We start from the raw sequence: 20,665 nt of genomic DNA, 5'->3' as shown, positions 1-20,665 counted from the left end.
AGGCCACCGCCCGGTCCGGACACCGACGCCACAGGGGGCAGTGGGCCGCCGTTAGAGGCGCCAGCAGAGCCCCTGCCGGCGGTGCCGCCGGCGACGCCTCAGCTCGGCCACGTGCCGGCGGGCTCGGCTTCGACCAGGCGCGCCGTCGCCTCGGGCGGCCGACGCCACACGGGGGAGCGGGCCGGCGGCGGGCACGCGCTCAAGGGGCGTGCGCATACACTGACGGCCCGCAGGGTCGTCTACTTCAATCCCCTGCCTTGTCGCCACTTACGCTGCCGGGTGGTGACTGTCCAGACTTACCTGATCCCGTGCTGCCCTAGTGTTGTGTTCTGCTAGCAGCCGGGGTTGTCTCTATACGCATGCGTCCCCTGGGGTTCCTGGTCACGGTGGCTTCCCACCGGATAGACTCCTCTCGCATAATTGTTGCAGCCGGGTCGGCTGTTTTTTTTTTTCACGGGGGGGGGGGTAATGTAGACGAGTAGTGGAGGACGTCATGTCACTCAGGGGGGTGAGAATGAATGACGTCAGGTTACGGGGATATATAAGGGGGAACCCGTGATGTAGAGGGGGTCGTCGCGAAGGGCCAGAAATGGAGAGAGTTAGGGAGTCGGGATCCAGGGTAGGTGGAATTAGCGCCAGGCGAGAGTGATACTTCACCCGGCCGACCGGGTTGGATGAATCCTCGGTCGGTGCTGGGGGAGATCACGTATAGCCTGGGTGGAGCTAGGGACCTCCCAGTACCCTTTCCCCTGGGGAGATATTAGGGTTGTCACCTGTTAGGCGTAAGCCTTTAATAAGTTACTGGCAGTAGACCTTAATAAACCTTGGCATCCGCCCCTACTCAAGAACCGTGTCGGCGTCGTCAGTTGCACCTCAATACATGTTAAACTGTGCTTTCTTCATTTTGCACTTCTATTTGGCCTCTTTACCCTGTACCAGTTTAAGACATGATCTATCCACTGCTAAATGAACGCTGTTTTAAGGCGAGCTGCAACCAAACGATGACATAACGAAGCAGACGAGAGTTGGGGGGTTGCGGCACGTTCAGAAAAAAAAAACACTGGGCCCAACAATTAAATAAGGCAACATTTTAACTCACCCCCCCAACAAAACCGTTCCAAACGGCTCCCGCCTTAGTTACACGTATCGACCGTGAAGTGGATGGGTAGGAGCCTTCCTACGGCTGACGGTGAGCAAGAGGTGGGATGCGGTGACCGACGTCTGTGTTCAATGTCTCGCCAAAAGCCACTGCTGCGAGGATGACCAGAATTCGCGTGATGATGGTTCATGCTCCTTGGCGAGATGCACAGCTCCCGTGAACTGTCGCAGCACGCGGGGCAGCTTGGACGAAGAGCTGTGAATTATTTTTTTTATCAGTTGATGACACAAACCGTGACGTGATCGCACGCTTGCTTACAATTGCACAATCGACGTGGAACGGCAAACCAACGTAACGGTTTCCTGCCCTTTCCCTCTAAGCTCTAGCTATCGCCACCGTCTCCTGCCCACGCATCTTAGAAGTGTGGCCGAATTAGCCTTCGAAGAACTGTAGAAACAACAAACACTTGTCTCCGAATTATATCTCTTTCCCGTTCGGGGCAAAACGGCAGGCGAAGGACCGCTCGCCTCACACTTTCCACAATCACAGGAAACTTCACCGGAAATGTGGTTTTGGTGAAACGTTATTCAGCTGCAAATTCACATGCAGGGGTTTTTTGTTGTTGATGTTGTTGTGTTTTTTGTGTGCAAAAATTTGAGCGTCACCCCGTCCAAACCAGTTTTCTGCACTAATTGAATTGCAATTTTCAATTCCGGTAATCTGAAACGGATTAATGTTTGTCGTCATCATCATCAGCCATGATCTATCCCCAGATGGATGAAGGTTTCCCCAAGCCATCGCCACCCTTCATGGTCTTGCCACACTGGCAAACGTAATGGCCTCTAGTGGCTGGGGGGGATGTAACATGAATTAATTGCATACAATGAATGCAGATAAATGGCATTGTTATATCATCAATGGCCTTGGACAATCTGTGACTTTATGAAGGCCTCCCTTGAAACTGCTGCCACCTCTCTCATGAGCCTGTGATGCAACAATCCATCTCACGCCTGCACACAGGCAAGAGTTCATCGCTTCATCTGCGTGGTGGACCGCTGTGACAGAACACGTTCTCTCCTTTGGCTGCCACTCCGTGGTTCGACTCAACCACTTGCCACCATCATTCCTTCTAGAAGCCTGTCCTGCCCAAGTTCACTTACTTTTAGAGTCGATATGATGCTTCTAACTCGTGCGCTTAACACACTCGCAATGCCACGATGTGTCTATGGGGAAACAAATGTGTACCCTTTAATTGAGTCCATGTGCACGAAAATTTAAGAGCGTTGCACCCCCTCATATACGAAACATCGAGTGATACAAGGCCACTATAAAGTCATTGGTTTCCCCACTCAAACAAGTGAGGAGTGGAAATGATTTCTTGCTTATTTAAAGTCCTGGGCCAGTGGTGGAGATTCCACATTTTTACATAGGAAGGGGCAAAAGTCTACCCTTATGAGATGACAATCAACAGCGACTTCTGACAAAGTGGCACACATTTATTTAAATCAAACCTGGCAGGATGACAGAGGATCACTACAGGCACAGCGCTAAACAGAGAAAGTTACAGACGTTTCGTTAAAATGTCTTGTTTTGGCATCCAAATGTTCAACATGTGCGTGCCACGTAGGAAATTAAGAGATACGTGGATCGTATTTTGATTGCCAAGCAATGGTGACAACTTCGGCTTTGACTACAAGCGAGAATGCGGAGAGCGCTTATTTTTTCAAACATTTTTTGCCTCTTTTCTTCACCCCCCCCCCCGATTTTTTGTTTGCGTTGCCCACGGAGGGGCAAGGGAGCGAGCGAGGGAGGGGGATGGGAGGGATTTGAGTCTCAGGGATTAAAACGAGAGGGCAGAAGAAAGCCTGAGGCCCTAATCCCTTTTCATTTCGCCAGGGTAATCCCAGCGGCTAGCAGAGGGCACGCTGCCCCCCTGCCCCCCAGTTTCCTCCACACACTGAACGACACCCCCCCCCCTCACTCCCCCTCCCTCTTCCTCTCCTCTCTCTCTCTCTTCTCTTCCCTTGAAAAGAGCACAGTCCAAACTGGGAGCCATAATGCCGAGCCTCCTCTCGCATCGATCCACCACCCACCCACATCTCTTTAATCACTAATCTCTCTCTCTCTTTCCCCACGTTTAACACAATCGCGTCGGAGGCCCGACCCTTTCCACCAAACTGCGGGCAAAGGAGAAGCTCCGTTTCTTCGGGCACGTTCAAAGTTTCACGACTACACAAATTTGCCAAATTAATTATCGTGTTATTACACGCCTACGGAGGCGTTCTGTTTTATCTTGTGCGACTGTCCTGCCAAGCTCCCTCCGGTGTGCTTCTTTTGGGGTTTCACCCGCGTGTTGTTCGGCAAAACGTCCGGCGGTTCGCTTCGCATGCCGAGAGCTTCTTCAGGAAGTTAATGTCGCATCCATACGTACGCACAATCGTTATGCGTGCGTAGCCCGCGCGTGCATAGCGATGCACGCAACTGTTAACGCCACTCGGAGACGCCGCTGGTCTCTAGATGCATGCACGTCGAACTTCTTTTGCACCGTACATAGCCAACCGCGCGTATTGGAGTTGTGGGGGGAGGACAACAAAGTAAACACAAAAAGCAGTTCTAAAGAAATAAGTTTGTCAATCTAGATTTAAAAGTGCACAGCTCCAGTTGCTTCCTAATATCGGAAAGGAAGAGCGTTCCAGACGGCCGCAGAAGCTCATCTGAAAGCGCGAGCGAGTGTATAAAAGCTAGCCAAAAGCCGCTGCTGCGAGGATGACCGGAGTTTGCGTGATAGTTTATGTTTCTTGACGAGATCAGCAAAGGTATTGTGGTTCATTTGTGGCAAGCGCTTTGTGTGTTAGGAGTGGCGATGACTCTACCAAGCATCGGGGAGGCTCGTAAAAGCGGCAAACGCAGCATTTCCCTCGAACATTTCAGCCGAAAATCAATAGCGAAGAGCAAACAAATAAATAAGGAAAGTAAAGGCACGGGTAAAGTTACTTGGAACAAAAAGAAATGGGTTTCTACAATTCCATTCACAGGACTGCTCTTGAATGTATTCACGAGCGCGTGAATGACGTTTCAGCTTTGATCACATTGCCAAGCACGTATTCATTCGTGTCTCCAAATCCCGCCGTCTCTCTGTGGGGTTGCCTTCTCTGTAAACTTTGACCTCTTGCAAAAAATCTAAAAGTGTGTTAGTTCACACGTGCTCGAGGCGTTTTTTGTGCATGCGCGCCCAAGCCAGCACCGTTTGTCTCCTAATTCCCAGAGCTCACAACAAGCTGTGTGCTGGTGGAAACTTCTATATGCTTGTGTGTGTGTGTGTGCACTGTGTGTGTTGGCATGTGGGGAACGGGTAGTGTAGCGGTTCGTGCGCTGCACTACAAACCCACTCACGGCCAACACCAGTGACGATTATCTGAACCGGTCCTGGGCCTCTCCTAGATCGACTCAGTCTCAAATAAATACCTGGTCCGGTGTGTAAACATCGCCACTTGGGAGACAAAGGCGGCTGGGCGTGGTGCTGGCCAATCACTCCCTCGTGTGCCGTTCCGGCCTCCATAGGTGCTCGCTAACAGCACTTGCCCCAACAGTCCGTTAAGGCTATACAGGGAATCTTTGTCCTCTGTATAGCCTCGCTCACCCAAAACAAAAACAATCGCCATTTGTCACTAAGTGGCGATGACGTCACCACTGCGGTTGTGCCAGGCTATGTGCACTTTAAGGCCACGTGAAGTGTCGAACACCCATTGGCAGGAGGTCACAGGACAGACCCAGGTGCCATGGGTTGACTGAGATGACTGGCAGGCACACACACACACACACGTACACACTAACAAATGTGGGGGGGGAGGGGGGGGAGCGGGTGGGGGTGCCACTGACATGCGTTCGAAACAATCTAGCGGCCGCTTGGCCTGGAGACGGGACACAGAGATGCCGCGGGGCCCATGCTAGAATGCCGGTTCCACAACAACTGTGTTGCCAAACACCGCCACGGAGCCTCATTCCAGCCTGCAGCGCGTTCCCCTCCTTGCATCGAAGCTCGTCGCAGCGCCAGCCTATTCCTCGCCACGCCACCACAGCCACAGAGGCACGGCTCCGCCACGCGCCGTACATCGCTGCACGACAGCTCTCCGAGTGTGTTTTGTAGGCTCCCGGCAGCTGGAGCAAAACGTCGGACATCGCGCCCAACCACACGCGACGTTGTTGGGCGCGCTGCGCAGCGCACACCACGAAAACCTAAGCACGACTATTGCTGCACAATATAATAAATGATAACAGCCACAAATTAAAAAAACTAAATAAGTTCGTACATTTTTCAAACGCTATTATTATTTTGTTCATTTGTATGCGATGGGGAGCGGTGGGGAGCTGGGCTACGAACGTGGTTTCTGGCCACGGCTAACATCAGTGGCGAGTAATATTTGAGTGATATTGGAGTGATAATGGAACCGATCATCAGCTTCCCCCATCACTAATCTGGGCTCATTAAGAACAGATTACCCGAGGACCGAACAGATTTGGCCGACAGCCACACACAGGCCGACACGAAGCCTTGCTCACGTTAGGACTGTAAGCGTGCTCAGACCAACGTGAAAGCCAACAGGTGACTTGAGCTCGCGCTAACAAATGAAATGTTCTGTTGCCAGGTCAAAAATATTGGCCTCTAGTACCCGATTAGTGTGGCTAAGATGCTCCCAGTGTCCAATAAAATACCGTTTGCGGGAACTACAACGTGGCAGTTCTCGTGCGGTCGGGTGCCATATCAGCAAATCCACACCCCTGTTTTATTTTTCGTTAATTTTGATTCGTTGAATGGATTAGGAGGTGAAATTCGTGATGCGTGCACGCGACAAAAACAAAACTAATCGTCACTATCGCAGGGTCTTTAAGCAATACCTGCAACCCCCCGAGCATCCACAGATTCGTCGCCAGTCGAGAACCCTCGCATCGTATTTAGTCGCACATTTTGAACTGCTGCCTCTCGCACCTCTCATCTGCTGGTGTGGGCAGTAGTGGCGGTCAGCAGGGCCGAATTAACTTTAAGGGGGGCCCTGAAGGGGGAGGGGTGGGGGGGGCTGTTACGATTTTGGAGGGGGGGCCTCCTCTCTCCGTATATTCAATCCCTTTACCCTCTGCTGTTTTAATCACCACCCACGCCCCGATGCCACAACACCTCGGTTATTTCAGCTCCGGTGATACAGCCGCTCAAGCCCCGCTGTGTAGTTATGGTCGCCCCGGTGTTGACGATGTTTACAGATGCACTCCGCAATGAATGACACAATCTCAACTGAGGGCATCGGAGCGAGCGGAGCTCTTCCGGTTTTTTTTTTCCGGAGCCTGGCGGGACAGGACAGCGCGCAGAGGAAACACTCGATGACAAACTTCCATATCCCCCCCCACCCCAACCCCGGCTTCACCACAAGACCACCCACGCACGTACACAGACGCACGCACGCGTGCGCGAGAGCGAGCACACACGTGTTTTAACAGCGGCAGCTGTGTACGCGCACAAATCAGGCGCCCGTGCACCCGCTCGGGGACTATATGCGCGCGCGCGACAATTCACGGGTAGTGCAGATTAGTCAATTCAAATCGACTCGTTAGCACGCTCAAGACCGACGCGTCAGACCTTGCGGGTGACTACTGTTGACGTTTGTGATTCACGCAAAATTACGTCCGATTGTTATGGGCAAAAAGTAAATTGTACGAACGAGACCTAAGACGAAAACTGTGGGTGTAACGAAGCATCGATGCATTGATCGATGTACATTCTTGAGGGCACCTTGTACGGGGACGGTTCACGCCACCCCTGCAGCCACTAGAGGCTGTTAAATTCACCATATTTAAAAAAAAAGAACGCAGCACACGTGTGTGTGTGTACACAAACTCCCGAAGCTCTTGAATCAAAGCAAGGCTTGGATCAGCTTGAAACACCTCCCAACCGCTGACGTTCCCATGTAGGAATTCTACCAGTTAGCTGGGATTGTAGCACAATGAGATAACCAGCCTCACAATAACAACATGCCCACACATATACAGACACACACACAAAGACAAAGATACCCCGTACAGCCTGTAATATATTTTTGGACCAAGTGCTGTCAGTGAGCACCTATGAAGGCCGGCATGGCACACGAGGGGGTGGGTGGCCAACACCATGCACGGCCGCCTTGGTCTCCCTAGTGACGATGTTTACACACCGCACCAGGTACTCATTTGAGGCTGAGTCGACCTAGGGGAGACATTGGACCGGTTCAGATAATCGTCACTGGTATTGGCCATGAACGGGAATCGAACCCGGTTCGCCAGGTTCGTAGCGCAGTGCGCTAACCGCTACACTACCGCTCCCCACGCACGCACACGCACACAAACACACACACACACAGTGGCGTGCACAAACAAACACACAGTGGCCCCACACAAACACACACACAAGCACACAGGGTGGCACGCAAACACACACACACAGTGGCGTGCACACACAAATACAGTGGCACCACACACACAAACACACAAACACACAGATCCGCTTTGCGGTGCACAATGAGTCATCTTGGACTTTTCAGTCGTGCTCTCGTCAGGTGTGTGTCTAATCTGTTAGAGCCACACTTCGTTCCATTTCCATCGAGTTCCTATTATAACAATACCGTGAATAATAGTTCCCATTGTAACAGTACCGTGAATAATAGTTCCCATTGTAACAGTACCGTGAACAATAGGTCCTATTGTAACAGTTCCGTGTATAAAAGCTATAACAGAACGTGTATAATAGTTGCTATTGTAACGGTGCTGTATGTTATAGTTCCGATTATAATGGTATTGTATGTTATATATCTTATAACAGGGCCATGCATATAGTTCCTTTTATAACAGAAATGTGTCTTACGTGTATTAATATAACAGTGCTGTGTCTTTTACAGTAGTTCCTATCGTAGCAGTGTCGTATATACTTTAGCTCCTATTGTAAATACCAAATTATATTTTTTTAATGCCCATTTATTGGCAATAATAACACAAAATTAAAACTCTCCCTATGCAATTGCGATCTTGTCCCCGTTTTCAGCAGAGACAATTCACCCCTCTTGACTTGCACCTCATCAAATAAAGGCCACAAACTTTATGGAAACAAGACACAAACTGTGCATGAATTCCATACCTGTTAACCCCTTATCACAGTGCCCTGCCTTATTACAGACCAATTCAGACGGTATTGGTCACCCCGTGCCCTTATAAATATCAACGTTCATCCTACAAAGTCCCATCACAAGGGAGAAACACAAAAACTTTAACAAAAATGTTTGCCTGTATTGAAACGGTTGTACGTCATATGGACCTGAAAACTCAATGTCCCCAGGTTGACAGCTGTGGAATTCTGCGCACACGCAGTGGCCACTGGGTCTCGCTGCAAAGCCGAGAGACATTTAATTTTTGCGCCTGGCGCTGATAGACACGAGCACACCAATCACCGAGTTCATTACACACAGCCTTGTCGATAATAGACATCGGCGACTGTCAATGCCAAATTAACAAGAGCATTATTCTCATTATTTTAAAATTATATGACCGCATTACCCAGAATGCACCTGATCTCGTCACATCTCGGAAAGCTAAGCAGCAGGTTTGCACCAGGACAGTGCCCGAACGGATGACTGACGTGCATCACAGGTGCTATAGGCTACGAGGAAGCACAGTGCGCGGGGAACGTTCGACGGGATGAATGAGCGGGGGCCTTCTCCCGCTCTCCTTTGCTCTCCTTAACAAGCCCGCGACACTGCAGCGGAGGGGACTCGCAGGCTGAACGACTTCTTCAATGCTGAGACCATTGCCGTACGAGACACCCCGCGCGCTCTCACCTGTAGTACGGTGGCTTGCTGCTTGTCGTTGGCCGTAGATGTTTTGGAACTGTTCTTCGACTGCACTTGTTGTTGTTGTTGTTGCTGCTGCTGATGCTGTTGCTGCTGCTGAAGATAGAGCCTGGCAGCTTGAATGGCCTGCAACTGGACAGACGGCAACAAGGCGGGCCGATGAAAGCGGGCGAGCCACGGTAAAGAGCGCGGGAGCGCGAGCGCACGAGGGCACGTGCGACGCTCAACCGTGCACTCTCGCACGAACGGGGAAGTGCGACTGTTCCGCGTCCACCGTCCTCACGTGTGGAGAACGCGTGTGCAGTGCGGCAAGCATTTCACAAGCACCAGTCGTAGGAAAAACGGGACTTAAAACGCACAAAACACACGACGTCCAAAGTGGTTAGGCCACGCTGCCACCAAACCCTCTGCCGAATCGGATCTCAAGCACGTCAGGACAAAAGAGACACATTGTGCACGTTTTGGAGTAAAAATTGCAGTTCGTTTGAATGATCATCGAAAGCGGATGACCTGATACACGGTCGAGTACCTATCTCTGTTGTTAAAGTTAAATAAGAGAGTGCTGCGTGATTTCAGACACACGTGATTATGAATGTAAAAACATAACTTGCGAAAATGGATGCTTATTCATTTCAGAGAAAGTGCATAGTATGCTGTAGTCTTGTTTGTACAATATTTGTAAGTACATGTAATGTATGCAGACACCTATGTGTATGCTTGTATGTACTCTATGATCTATACAATATATGGCAGGTCGTATGAAATGCGGTAAAATGCATACTAAATTTAACGTACCTTAACGTACGTTAAATTTGACTTCAACATAGCTTTGCAGTTTACTATTCGCAAAAAATTGTTCAAACAATGCAACAAAAAATTAATTTCCCCCACTTTTTGAAATTCCAAAAACGCTTCAAACCACAAATCGAAATTTTTCAAAAATAGGAGTAACATCAACGTACGTCAGGAGCGCACGAAGCGCACCCAGGAAGTGTGCCAACCGCCTCGCCTTTGTACCTCTCGACGTCAGAATTTGAGCCGAGCATCGCAAGAAGGTCACTGTCCTAGTTAAATTTCAACCCTTCACACACTTCCCCCTTTAACCCCACTCAACGTAACGAATTGGAATTTTCTTCACATTTTTTTTTGTGGCAGGATACCAAAACACAAACCCCGACGAAACATCTGGGCTCAAACTCCGCCCCCCCCCCCCCCCCCACTTCGGAGTTACCACCACCGACGGTGCGAATAGGATTCGTCACGGACAGAGGGCAGCTTCCTCGCGGAAGTTTCCGCGGACCGGGCCGATTTCATGGCGGGTTTGCGTTCGAAAATAAACGCCTATAACAAGCGGTGGACCGCGTAGAGGAGGTTCGTCATCTCCCGCCTGGCCGGGGACTTTTCGAATCACACACCGACCGGCACGCGATAAGAAGTCCCTGCGGGCCGTTCGAACGCGCCGTCCATGACCCGGCACCCGCGCTCGTTTCTCGACGCGGGGTCACGCGGCGAGCGAGCTCAACGAGTGGGACGCCAGGAAACGCCGCCCGCGCTGTTTCACTCCAGGCCGTTCCCTTACCAGGGATGCGCTTGCTCTGCCGTCGGCAGTCTGGGGTTCTTATCCCGATATAAAGGTTTCGCTCTGTAAACTGGTGACGTTTACACGAACCCACTGATTAATATAATAAACAACGTCTTAAAAGAAACAATCCCACCGAAGGAAAAAAAGAACGGGAGAACCGCAATACATGAGTCGGCTTTCGGACCGACGCTCGCGTTCCGAAAGTTCATCTCGACGTAAGTCACTCGTCAACGGTGCCCATGTCAGTCCAACTAAACGCCTTTAAACCGCCGCCTCTATAGAGTTAAAAATATTTTTCGTCCGTCAACGGTCATCAGTTATCCCTCCCAAAGCATCGCACGCCCGTCGCTTGGCCCCACCTAAAAGATTTGCCCGGCGTGCGCTCAATCTATGTTAGGGTTTTTGGCGCAACGACGTACGGTTATTTCACGCTGTAGTATCTACTCCCGCGAATAGCGTAGTTTCTGCAATTTTACTCTCGCAATTTGATACGTACGTGTGCACGTTGAACTTCTTTCGCGCCGTACGTAGCGAACTGTCCTAAATCGGGGTACCCTGGCAGCAATTTCCTCTTTCGATATAAATGTAAATAAATAAATAAATAGCAAGGAGGGATGGGGTTTTGTTTTTAAGTACGCGCGTTTCGCTCGATGTGAACTTAATCTGATTGACAGCAGCATTTGTCTATTCTTTCTTCAAAGAGATACAGTGAGGGAAAAAAGTATTTGATCCCCTGCTGATTTTGTACATTTGCCCACTGACGAAGAAATGATCAGTCTAAAATTTTAATGATAGGTTTATTTGAACAGTGAGAGACAGAATAACAACAAAATCAAGAAAAACGCATGTCAAAAATGTTATAAATTGATTTGCATTTTAATGAGGGCAATAAGTATTTGACCCCCTCTCAATCAGAAAGATTTCTGGTTCCCAGGTGTCTTTTATACAGGTAACGAGCTGAGATTAGGAGCACACTCTTAAAGGGAGTGCTCCTAATCTCAGCTTGTTACCTGTATAAAAGACACCTGTCTACAGAAGCAATCAATCAGATTCCAAACTCTCCACCATGGCCAAGACCAAAGAGCTCTCCAAGGATGTCAGGGACAAGATTGTAGACCTACACAAGGCTGGAATGGGCTACAAGACCATTGCCAAGCAGCTTGGTGAGAAGGTGACAACAGTTGGTGCGATTATTCACAAATGGAAGAAACACAAAAGAACAGTCAATCTCCCTCGGCCTGGGGCTCCATGCAAGATCTCACCTCGTGGAGTTGCAATGATCATGAGAACGGTGAGGAATTAGCCCAGAACTACACGGGAGGATCTTGTCAATGATCTCAAGGCAGCTGGGACCATAGTCACTAAGAAAACAATTGGTAACACACTACGCCGTGAAGGACTGAAATCCTGCAGTGCCCGCAAGGTCCCCCTGCTCAAGAAAGCACATATACATGCCCGTCTGAAGTTTGCCAATGAACATCTGAATGATTCAGAGGACAACTGGGTGAAAGTGTTGTGGTCAGATGAGACCAAAATGGAGCTCTTTGGCATCAACTCAACTCGCCGTGTTTGGAGGAGGAATGCTGCCTATGACACCAAGAACACCATCCCCACCGTCAAACATGGAGGTGGAAACATTATGCTTTGGGGGTGTTTTTCTGCTAAGGGGACAGGACAACTTCACCTCACCAAAAGGACGATCGACGGGGCCATGTACCGTCAAATCTTTGGTGAGAACCTCCTTCCCTCACAGCCAGGGCATTTAAAATGGGGCGTGGATGGGTATTCCAGCATGACAATGACCCAAAACACACGGCCAAGGCAACAAAGAAGTGGCTCAAGAAGACGCACATTAAGGTCCTGGAGTGGCCTAGCCAGTCTCCAGACCTTAATCCCATAAAAAAAATCTGTGGAGGGAGCTGAAGGTTCGAGTTGCCAAACGTCAGCTTCGAAACCTTAATGACTTGCAGAAGATCTGCAAAGAGGAGTGGGACAAAATCCCTTCTGAGATGTGTGCAAACCTGGTGGCCAACTACAAGAAACGTCTGATCTCTGTGATTGCCAACAAGGGTTTTGCCACCAAGTACTAAGTCATGTTTTGCAGAGGGGTCAAATACTTATTTCCCTCATTAAAATGCAAATCAATTTATAACATTTTTGACATGCGTTTTTCTGGATTTTGTTGTTGTTATTCTGTCTCTCACTGTTCAAATAAACCTACCATTAACATTATAGACTGATCATTTCGTTGTCAATGGGCAAACGTACAAAATCAGCAGGGGATCAAATACTTTTTTCCCTCACTGTAAATACACGTGTGTCAAACAATCCCGGTGGGTGCTCGGATGAATAAATGCAGACCTGAGCGGGGCGCACGAGCGAACGTAATCAACTTCGCCAATTCGTAAACACGGCGCATTCCCGAAGGCGCACAAATAAAAATTACACGTGCACGCGTGCGTCCACAAGCACAGTCAATCTGCAAGAACGTACACCACACGGGAACGCACAAACAACGCACAAGACGCTCCACGCAACGTCCCCACTGCCGACGCGGGGGTGGGGTGGGGGGGGGGAACGCATCGATATAAAACGCAACGCGCGCTCAAGCACTTTACGCACGATATCGGATAAACAAGGGCGCCCGCGCGCCGACGTTACTCACTGGACCAAGCTCAACGCGCGGCAGGGTCGATCATCTCCGACCGGTGAGAGACCCGCGTGCGTGTGCGCGCTGCGTGACGCCTCTGGGAGACGCGCGCGTCGCGAGAAAGTTTTTTTGCCCCAAACAGCGCCAGGATCCGCGACGCGGCCGCAGGAGAGGGGGGTGGGGGGGCGGCAGTCACAGAGCTTGCAACACAACACACAAACACAGCTGAAGGCGATGACATCACGGCCCGGTTGCTGCTTACCTCATTCGCAATGTTTATTCATGCTTATTTTGCGTATGGGGTCTAAAACAGTTGGGGCGGTGGGGAGGGGAGGGCGCATGGGCCCAGTGCGTGTGTAGCAGTGGGGGGGGGGATCTTGTAATGATGCCAAACAGCTGGTCTTGGCAGTTATCTGCTTCATTTGTTTGTGCGCGTGCACTTACTTTGCTCAAAAAAATTATAATAACGCGCAGCCCGCAAGCATGCCACCAACTACCCTATCTGAGTCATTTATTTTTTATATATATTTGTTTTATTTCGATGGCAGCAAGCGCTACATATTTTTTGCAGTCATTTCACTCCGCTGCACAAGGGCTTCCTTATCGCGGCACCGCAACCCGCAGGCGTTGGCCACGGCTGGGTGTGCACTTTGTAACTGGCTGCATTGTAGACGCATAGGAGCTGTGTAATAATTTTATTTTATCACTCATTATTATTATTCGCCACGCGCAAGCCAAAACCATCCACAGTTGCGTTACGATAAAGCGGGCTGACCGATTAATATATATATTTTTTTGAAGATTCCCCCGGGTATAATCCATCTGTGCATCGCGTGCCGAGTTCCGCTGGCTCCGAATTCGAACTATCTTTCTGGCCATCGGGCGTGGATCATTTTAAATCCGCCGAGACAATAACAAGAACAAATTGTTGTTGTTCATAAATTATCGCGCTCATTAAATGTTGGGGGAAAATTCAAACGCTTGCACGTCATCGTCGGTGCTATCATCGCGGCCGGTGGTGAACAGCCCTGGTGCGCAGGTGCCAGGTGGATCGTAAAGTCGCGTGGCTTCACGGGAAAGTGATGCAGCTCGGGCAGCCCTTCATCCAGCAGCGGATTGAACACAGCTGACGTTAACAAAGATGAGCTTTGTAATATCAAATCAGATGTAAATGTCTGAATGCGTTGTGAGCATAACAAGTCAATTATCGCCAGCCGTCAATTATCCGCTGCTGGACGAAGACCTCTCCCGAGCTCTCGCCATATCTTAAGGTCTTCCGATGCAACAATCTGCCCAGCTTCTGCACACAATCTGATTTCATCGCCCCATCTCTTCAGACAACATCCCTCGGGAACTTTCTCTCCTTTGGCGCTAGCTCCGTCATTAGTCTCGAACAGCGTCCATCATCCCTTCTGGCAACTTGCCCTCCTCAAAGCCTACTTACGTTTCTTCAATGTCTCAGTCGCAAGACGTTAACTACCTCGTCTGGTATACCAGGGGTCGTTGGTTCAATCTGGACTCTTCTGACACCTACATATTTGGAGTTTGCATGTTGTCCCCGTGGTCGCGTGTATTTTTCTCCGGGTCCTCTGGTTTTTCCATCCACATTTAGAAAGACGCCTTCAAGAGTATTTGGCTGCTATAATTTCCCACACGATAAGCCACTTCGTTGAGCTATCATTTGTGGCCAGGTCGCTTCTGAAAAAGACCTATGGAGCTCAGTGGGCCTTACCTAGTCAAATAAAAAAAATTGTTTAAAATAGTTTTAGTTCAGTTATCTGATCTGTGTGTTGCTCTGTCTCTCAGTGTAATTCAAAGAAAGGACCTCTCCATGCTTCTTGCACACTCTTCAGATGTTCTTTGTCCATGTTCATTCTAAACATATTGCTATAGGCAATAATAATAATACCTGTCTTGATCAGCCAATATTTACACGAGTCGTGTAATGACTCGGCTCCTTTCTGATCTGACGCACTGTCAACAATTCAGGGTTATGATTCCGTAATAAAAGCACTTTTTTGTCATTTACCATTACGCTTGTATTGTTTCTCAGTTTTCCACATTTTTTACGCAGCCTTTGACCATTGGCCTAAATGTGGCATGTGCATATCATTGCATCATTCACCAATAAATGACTCTCGCGCACATAGCTCTATGCGCGCACAGCGAGGCAAAGGAATCCATTTCAAACGCTTAATAGACACATCTTCAACTAGTTGTCAGAGGGTGATAGCGCAATCGCCCTCTGCCAATATCATCAACCATAACTGACCAGCGGGGTGAAGTATGGTCAAACAACCTCCATGACCTCCACGGTGCGCGGAGGCCATCATCCAGCAGTAAATTGATAGTGGCCTATCAATATTTAGTTCTTGTTTATATTTGTGTGGTAGGGGCATGCGGTTCGTCCCATTCATTGCAAGCCACGTGAAAGCCATTTCAGGCCACGCACATTTTTCCCAAAGCCACTCCACAACGCCTCTTGGCATTCCTGCGACCTGCGGGAAGCATTCATTCCCTGAGCTAATGATCTCTCCAGTCTGCTTGACAAGCATGCAGGAAGGGTTTGTTTTCACTCCTGTCTGCATTCGTGTGCTAGCACGAGTGCCTCTCTGAGCGCGCGTCCCGAGTTGGTGGGGAGCGGTCGTGCAGAGCGTTTAGCGCGCTGTGCTACGAACCCAGCGACCCAAATTCTATTCCCTCTCACAGCTACCAACGCCCCAACAGTCTGTTAAAGGCTATACCGGGCATCTTAGACTTTATCTTTGCGTGCATCATGGGGAGTGAAACCCAGCAACCAGAGTTTGATTCTTGGCCACAGCTAACATCGGTGGCGAGCCCTGAACCCTGAAGTCAACTCAGCCATTAAAAAGTATCTGGTGTAAACATGAGCAAAGGGGAGACGATCAAACATTGTGTTTGCTATGGCAGCCTTAATACTCACAGCAACTGCCCCAACAATCTATGTAGGCTATTTGGGCTATATGGGGAATCAGTGTGAGCATGCATGTCCATGCACGCCTGTTTGTGTTAGTGAGTGCGTGTGTTCATGTGTGTGCATGTTTGTGTGCGCGCGCTTCTGGCTGTGCATGCATTGCATTACAATTCAAGGAGTCCTAGCCGTAGATAACGACAATGGAAAGCAGTCTTATAAGACATAATTATGATACATAGACATCAATCGATGAATCTCAACTCCCCTACTTCTACCCTCTCATCTTACTCTATTCAGATGCGCTTCTGCGGCCGTCTGGAAGGCTCTTCCTTCCGATATTAGGAAGCTACTGGAGCTATACACTGTTAAATCTCGATTGAAAACTCATTTCTTTAGAACCGCAACTCCGATCAGCGCGGCTGGCTACATATGAAAGAAGTTTATCATGCACGCACTCTCCGCTAGCTTAACCGAGGCTCAATGTGGAAGCTCCTGGTCAGCCTTCGCTCATCCTCCTCTTCGGCTCCCCATAGTCCGTCTGTCCCTTCTCCCAGCCATCGGTGCTGCCGACTACCTGCCCCCCATCCAAGTCCAGACTGAAGTCCATTTTTTTTAACCTCCCGACTGATCAGCCTCGTCCTCTTATCTATATACAGTGAGGGAAAAAAAGTATTTGATCCCCTGCTGATTTTGTACGTTTGCCCACTGACGAAGAAATGATCAGTCTATAATTTTAATGCTAGGTTTATTTGAACAGTGAGAGACAGAATAACAACAAAAAATCCAGAAAAACGCATGTCCAAAATGTTATAAATTGATTTGCATTTTAATGAGGGAAATAAGTATTTGACCCCTCTGCAAAACATGACTTAGAATTCGTTCTGCCGTGGCTGATCATTGCTTCAACACAGCGGGTTCTCATGTCATTGTTTTCTCCGATACCAAAGCACTATGCAAACCTCCCGGTTATTACCAACGATGTATCCATGAAGCCATCCAGATATATAAACATAGACACAACTTCAACCGAGAGGATGGTTTCTAATTGAGCAATTCTTGGAAAGATGTCATCAACCAAGTCAAATGTTAGCTGGCTGATAATTGTACAGCCGTTTCCGTTTCTACCAGGATGGTGCTTGCTCTTGTGCAACACGCCATCGCTCCCCCCGAACCCCCTGCAGCAAAACAAAAGGCGGCTTAACTTAGCCCCTCCCTCCCCACCCACGTCCCTTCCTGGCTCCTCCCCCCCCCCTTAACCTGTATATAATCTCGGGTGTCCGAGAGCTGTTCACTGGATACAGCGAACTTTGCTGTGTCTGTTCCACCTGAAGACGGAAGCTTGTGTTGCCTCCGAAACGTCGTGATTTAATTTAGTTGTTTTATTTTATTTTTATTTTACCTACGTGACTTTACCGAAAAAAACAAAGAAAACAATTAGTAACACACTACACCGTGAAGGACTGAAATCCTGCAGCGCCCGCAAGGTCCCCCTGCTCAAGAAAGCACATATACATGCCCGTCTGAAGTTTGCCAATGAACATCTGATTGATTCAGAGGACAACTGGGTGAAAGTGTTGTGGTCAAATGAGACCAAAATGGAGCTCTTTGGCATCAACTCAACTCGCCGTGTTTGGAGGAGGGGGAATGCTGCCTATGACCCCAAGAACACCATCCCCACCGTAAAAGATGGAGGTGGAAACATTATGCTTTGGGGGTGTTTTTCTGCTAAGGGGACAGGACAAATTCACCGCATCAAAGGGACGATGGACGGGGCCATGTACCGTCAAATCTTAGGTGAGAACCTCCTTCCCTCAGCCAGGGCATTGAAAATGGGTCGTGGATGGGTATTCCAGCATGACAATGACCCAAAACACACGGCCAAGGCAACAAAGAAGTGGCTCAAGAAGAAGCACATTAAGGTCCTGGAGTGGCCTAGCCAGTCTCCAGACCTTAATCCCATAGAAAATCTGTGGAGGGAGCTGAAGGTTCGAGTTGCCAAACATCAGCCTCGAAACCTTAATGACTTGGAGGTCTGCAAAGAGGAGTGGGACAAAATCCCTCCTGAGATGTGTGCAAACCTGGTGGCCAACTACAAGAAACGTCTGACCTCTGTGATTGCCAACAAGGGTTTTGCCACCAAGTACTAAGTCATGTTTTGCAGAGGGGTCAAATACTTATTTCCCTCATTAAAATGCAAATCAATTTATAACATTTTTGACATGCGTTTTTCTGGATTTTTTGTTGTTATTCTGTCTCTCACTGTTCAAATAAACCTAGCATTAAAATTATAGACTGATCATTTCTTTGCCAGTGGGCAAATGTAAAAAATCAGCAGGGGATCAAATACTTTTTTCCCTCACTGTATATAAAAGGGAAATTTGTGAATGTGTCTGTTCAAAATGTTTAGCGTACTTCCCGACATGCAACAAACTTGAAATTTGCCATGTGGGTACTTTCCAGACTGTACACTATGCAAAAAATCTAAAAATCGACTTTTGTATATTTTTTGGGGGGAGGGGGGGGGCGCAATAATGGATTTATTTTGCACGGCAAGTGAGCTGTGACGTCACATCTGTCAGTCACCCGCGCATGCGGAAGCGTAACGGAGTGTGCCTGCTCATGTCACTCATCCCCCCCCAAGCCTCCACGAGTAAAGTGAAATACAAATGTGTTACAGGTCTAAGGCGTTCTTCGCGCAGCAGTGCTTTATTATTTGAGTCGTTTACTGCCGTACGCACCCTGAAAGTTGTGTGTGTCTGCAGCAAGCGCGTGTATGTGTACGTATGGACGCGCGCGTTTGTGTGTGGGGGGAGCGGTAGTGTAGTGGTTAGCGCGCCGCGCTACAAACCCGCGACCTGAGTTCGATTCCCGCTCACGGCCAACACCGGTGACGATTATTTGAACCGGTCCTGGGCCTCCCCTCGATCGACTCAGCCTCACACGAGTAACTGCTGTGGTGTGTCAACATCGCCACTGGGGAGACAAAGGCGGCCGGAACGTGGTGAACCCAAGTCCCGGGCGAAGCCGGGTAGTACAGCTAGTAATCTATAAAACAAAGACGCTCGCTGTTTCTGTACAGCATCTCGAAGATGCTGTTGTGGTGGCATTTAGACACGCTGTGTAAATCCGACTCGCATTGTGAAATGCGTTGCATCGGATTCGGAGATTAAGGCGGGGGATGGGGGGGGGAGGATGAAAACAAACAGGCTTAGTAGCTGTAGGCAGATGTCACACGTACAGGAACCAGCGGCCCTGCACATCAACTATGGGGGGGTGGGGGTCGTGTGAGGACATCGACTCACTTCAGGTAGTGTTGGCCAAATGGAGCAGAAAGCCAGCGAGCGCGTTTAACCCCGTCCCGTTCCGAGACGTCTGCAAGTTGCAGGGTGCGGTGTCCCGCTCGCCGCTGAATCTCGGAACGTGCAAGCGGTTTGCATGAATATTATTTAGAGAGGCGTAGCGCCGTTGTTTTTAAAGACTTGAACTCACCGCAGAGAACCGTAGCGACTCGACCGCCGCACTCTATGATAGCAGGCGGCAAACTGTGCCACATGCCCTCCTCCCGCATGGCCTTGTAGCAGCCTCGACACATCTACCAACCTGAAGACGTACTGATGAAGTTATTTTTGTTTAGTTTTTTTTCCCTCCCCGATGATGTACGTGTAATCAGAATAAGGGGGATACAGGCGGGATGCTATGGGGGGTAGTGGTTACCGCACTGCGCTACAAAGCTGGTGACCTGAGTTGGACTCCCAGCCACACGCGTTAGATTCCTCGTCACGGATAATGCCATTGGCAAGTGATATCTTAACCGGTCCGTTCAACTCCCCACCAACCCGCACTGACCAGCATGGTGAAGTATGGTCAAACAACCCCACCCCCCACATGGCTGGCATGACATGGAAATGTCTCCATCCACCAGTAGAGTGACAACGGGCTGTATTTTTTTTAAAGTTATATTATGTTACCTGTCCAAAATATCTTCATATACGGGCGCTGATACTGAAGAATAAAACGTAACCAAACATTGAACACAAGTGCACGTGCACAATTTCAATAATTTGATTGCAAGGACATGGTGAGCCACTTGGCAGTTTCAGACCTATGAAAAAAAACTACTAAGCTATATTTATTTTACCAGGTAAGGTCCCACTTAGCTCTGTAGCTCTTGTTCAGGAGCTACCTTGGCCTTAAATTATAGCTCAACGAAGTGGCTTATCATCACGTGGAAATGTATAAGCAGCCAAACACTTTAAACGCGTGTTTCTAAATGTGGAAGGAAAAAACCGAAGGACCTGTAGAAAAATCCACACGACCACAGGGAGAACATGCCAACTCCAACTATACAGGCGTCAGGGTCGGGATCTATCCCGCGACCTCCTGTATACCAGGCGAGGTAGTTAACATCTTGCTACTGAGGCACACCCAACCTTATTGAGCAACTTAACTTTCCAATGCGTCACTAGTCAGAGGAAACACTTTTCCAGCAGTTCCACAACATAGGCAGCCTCGCAGCCAAAAATGAACCAAACGT

General features: G+C 49.1%; 1 protein-coding gene across 5 annotated transcripts in view; it reads right to left on the bottom strand.

Moving 5' to 3' along the window:
• Positions 1-20,665, bottom strand: part of LOC116947448 (forkhead box protein P1-like) — a 208,724-nt gene that overhangs the window by 89,353 nt on the left and 98,706 nt on the right. For 4 of the 5 annotated variants that reach the window (XM_032963201.2, XM_032963198.2, XM_032963202.2 and 1 more), the window contains one exon: positions 8,953-9,096. In XM_032963201.2, coding sequence (XP_032819092.1) covers positions 8,953-9,096 — 144 coding nt within the window. The remainder of the gene's footprint in view (positions 1-8,952; positions 9,097-20,665) is intronic. The other variant, XM_032963200.2, reaches the window with a different exon arrangement.

Source organism: Petromyzon marinus, chromosome 30, assembly GCF_048934315.1.
Source record: "Petromyzon marinus isolate PM22_M1 ecotype Great Lakes invasive population chromosome 30, UKy_Petmar_22M1.pri1.0, whole genome shotgun sequence".
Classification (NCBI taxonomy): domain Eukaryota; kingdom Metazoa; phylum Chordata; class Hyperoartia; order Petromyzontiformes; family Petromyzontidae; genus Petromyzon; species Petromyzon marinus.
Note: the sequence above shows the minus strand (reverse complement) of the source record. Positions and strands in the feature narration are given on the sequence as shown.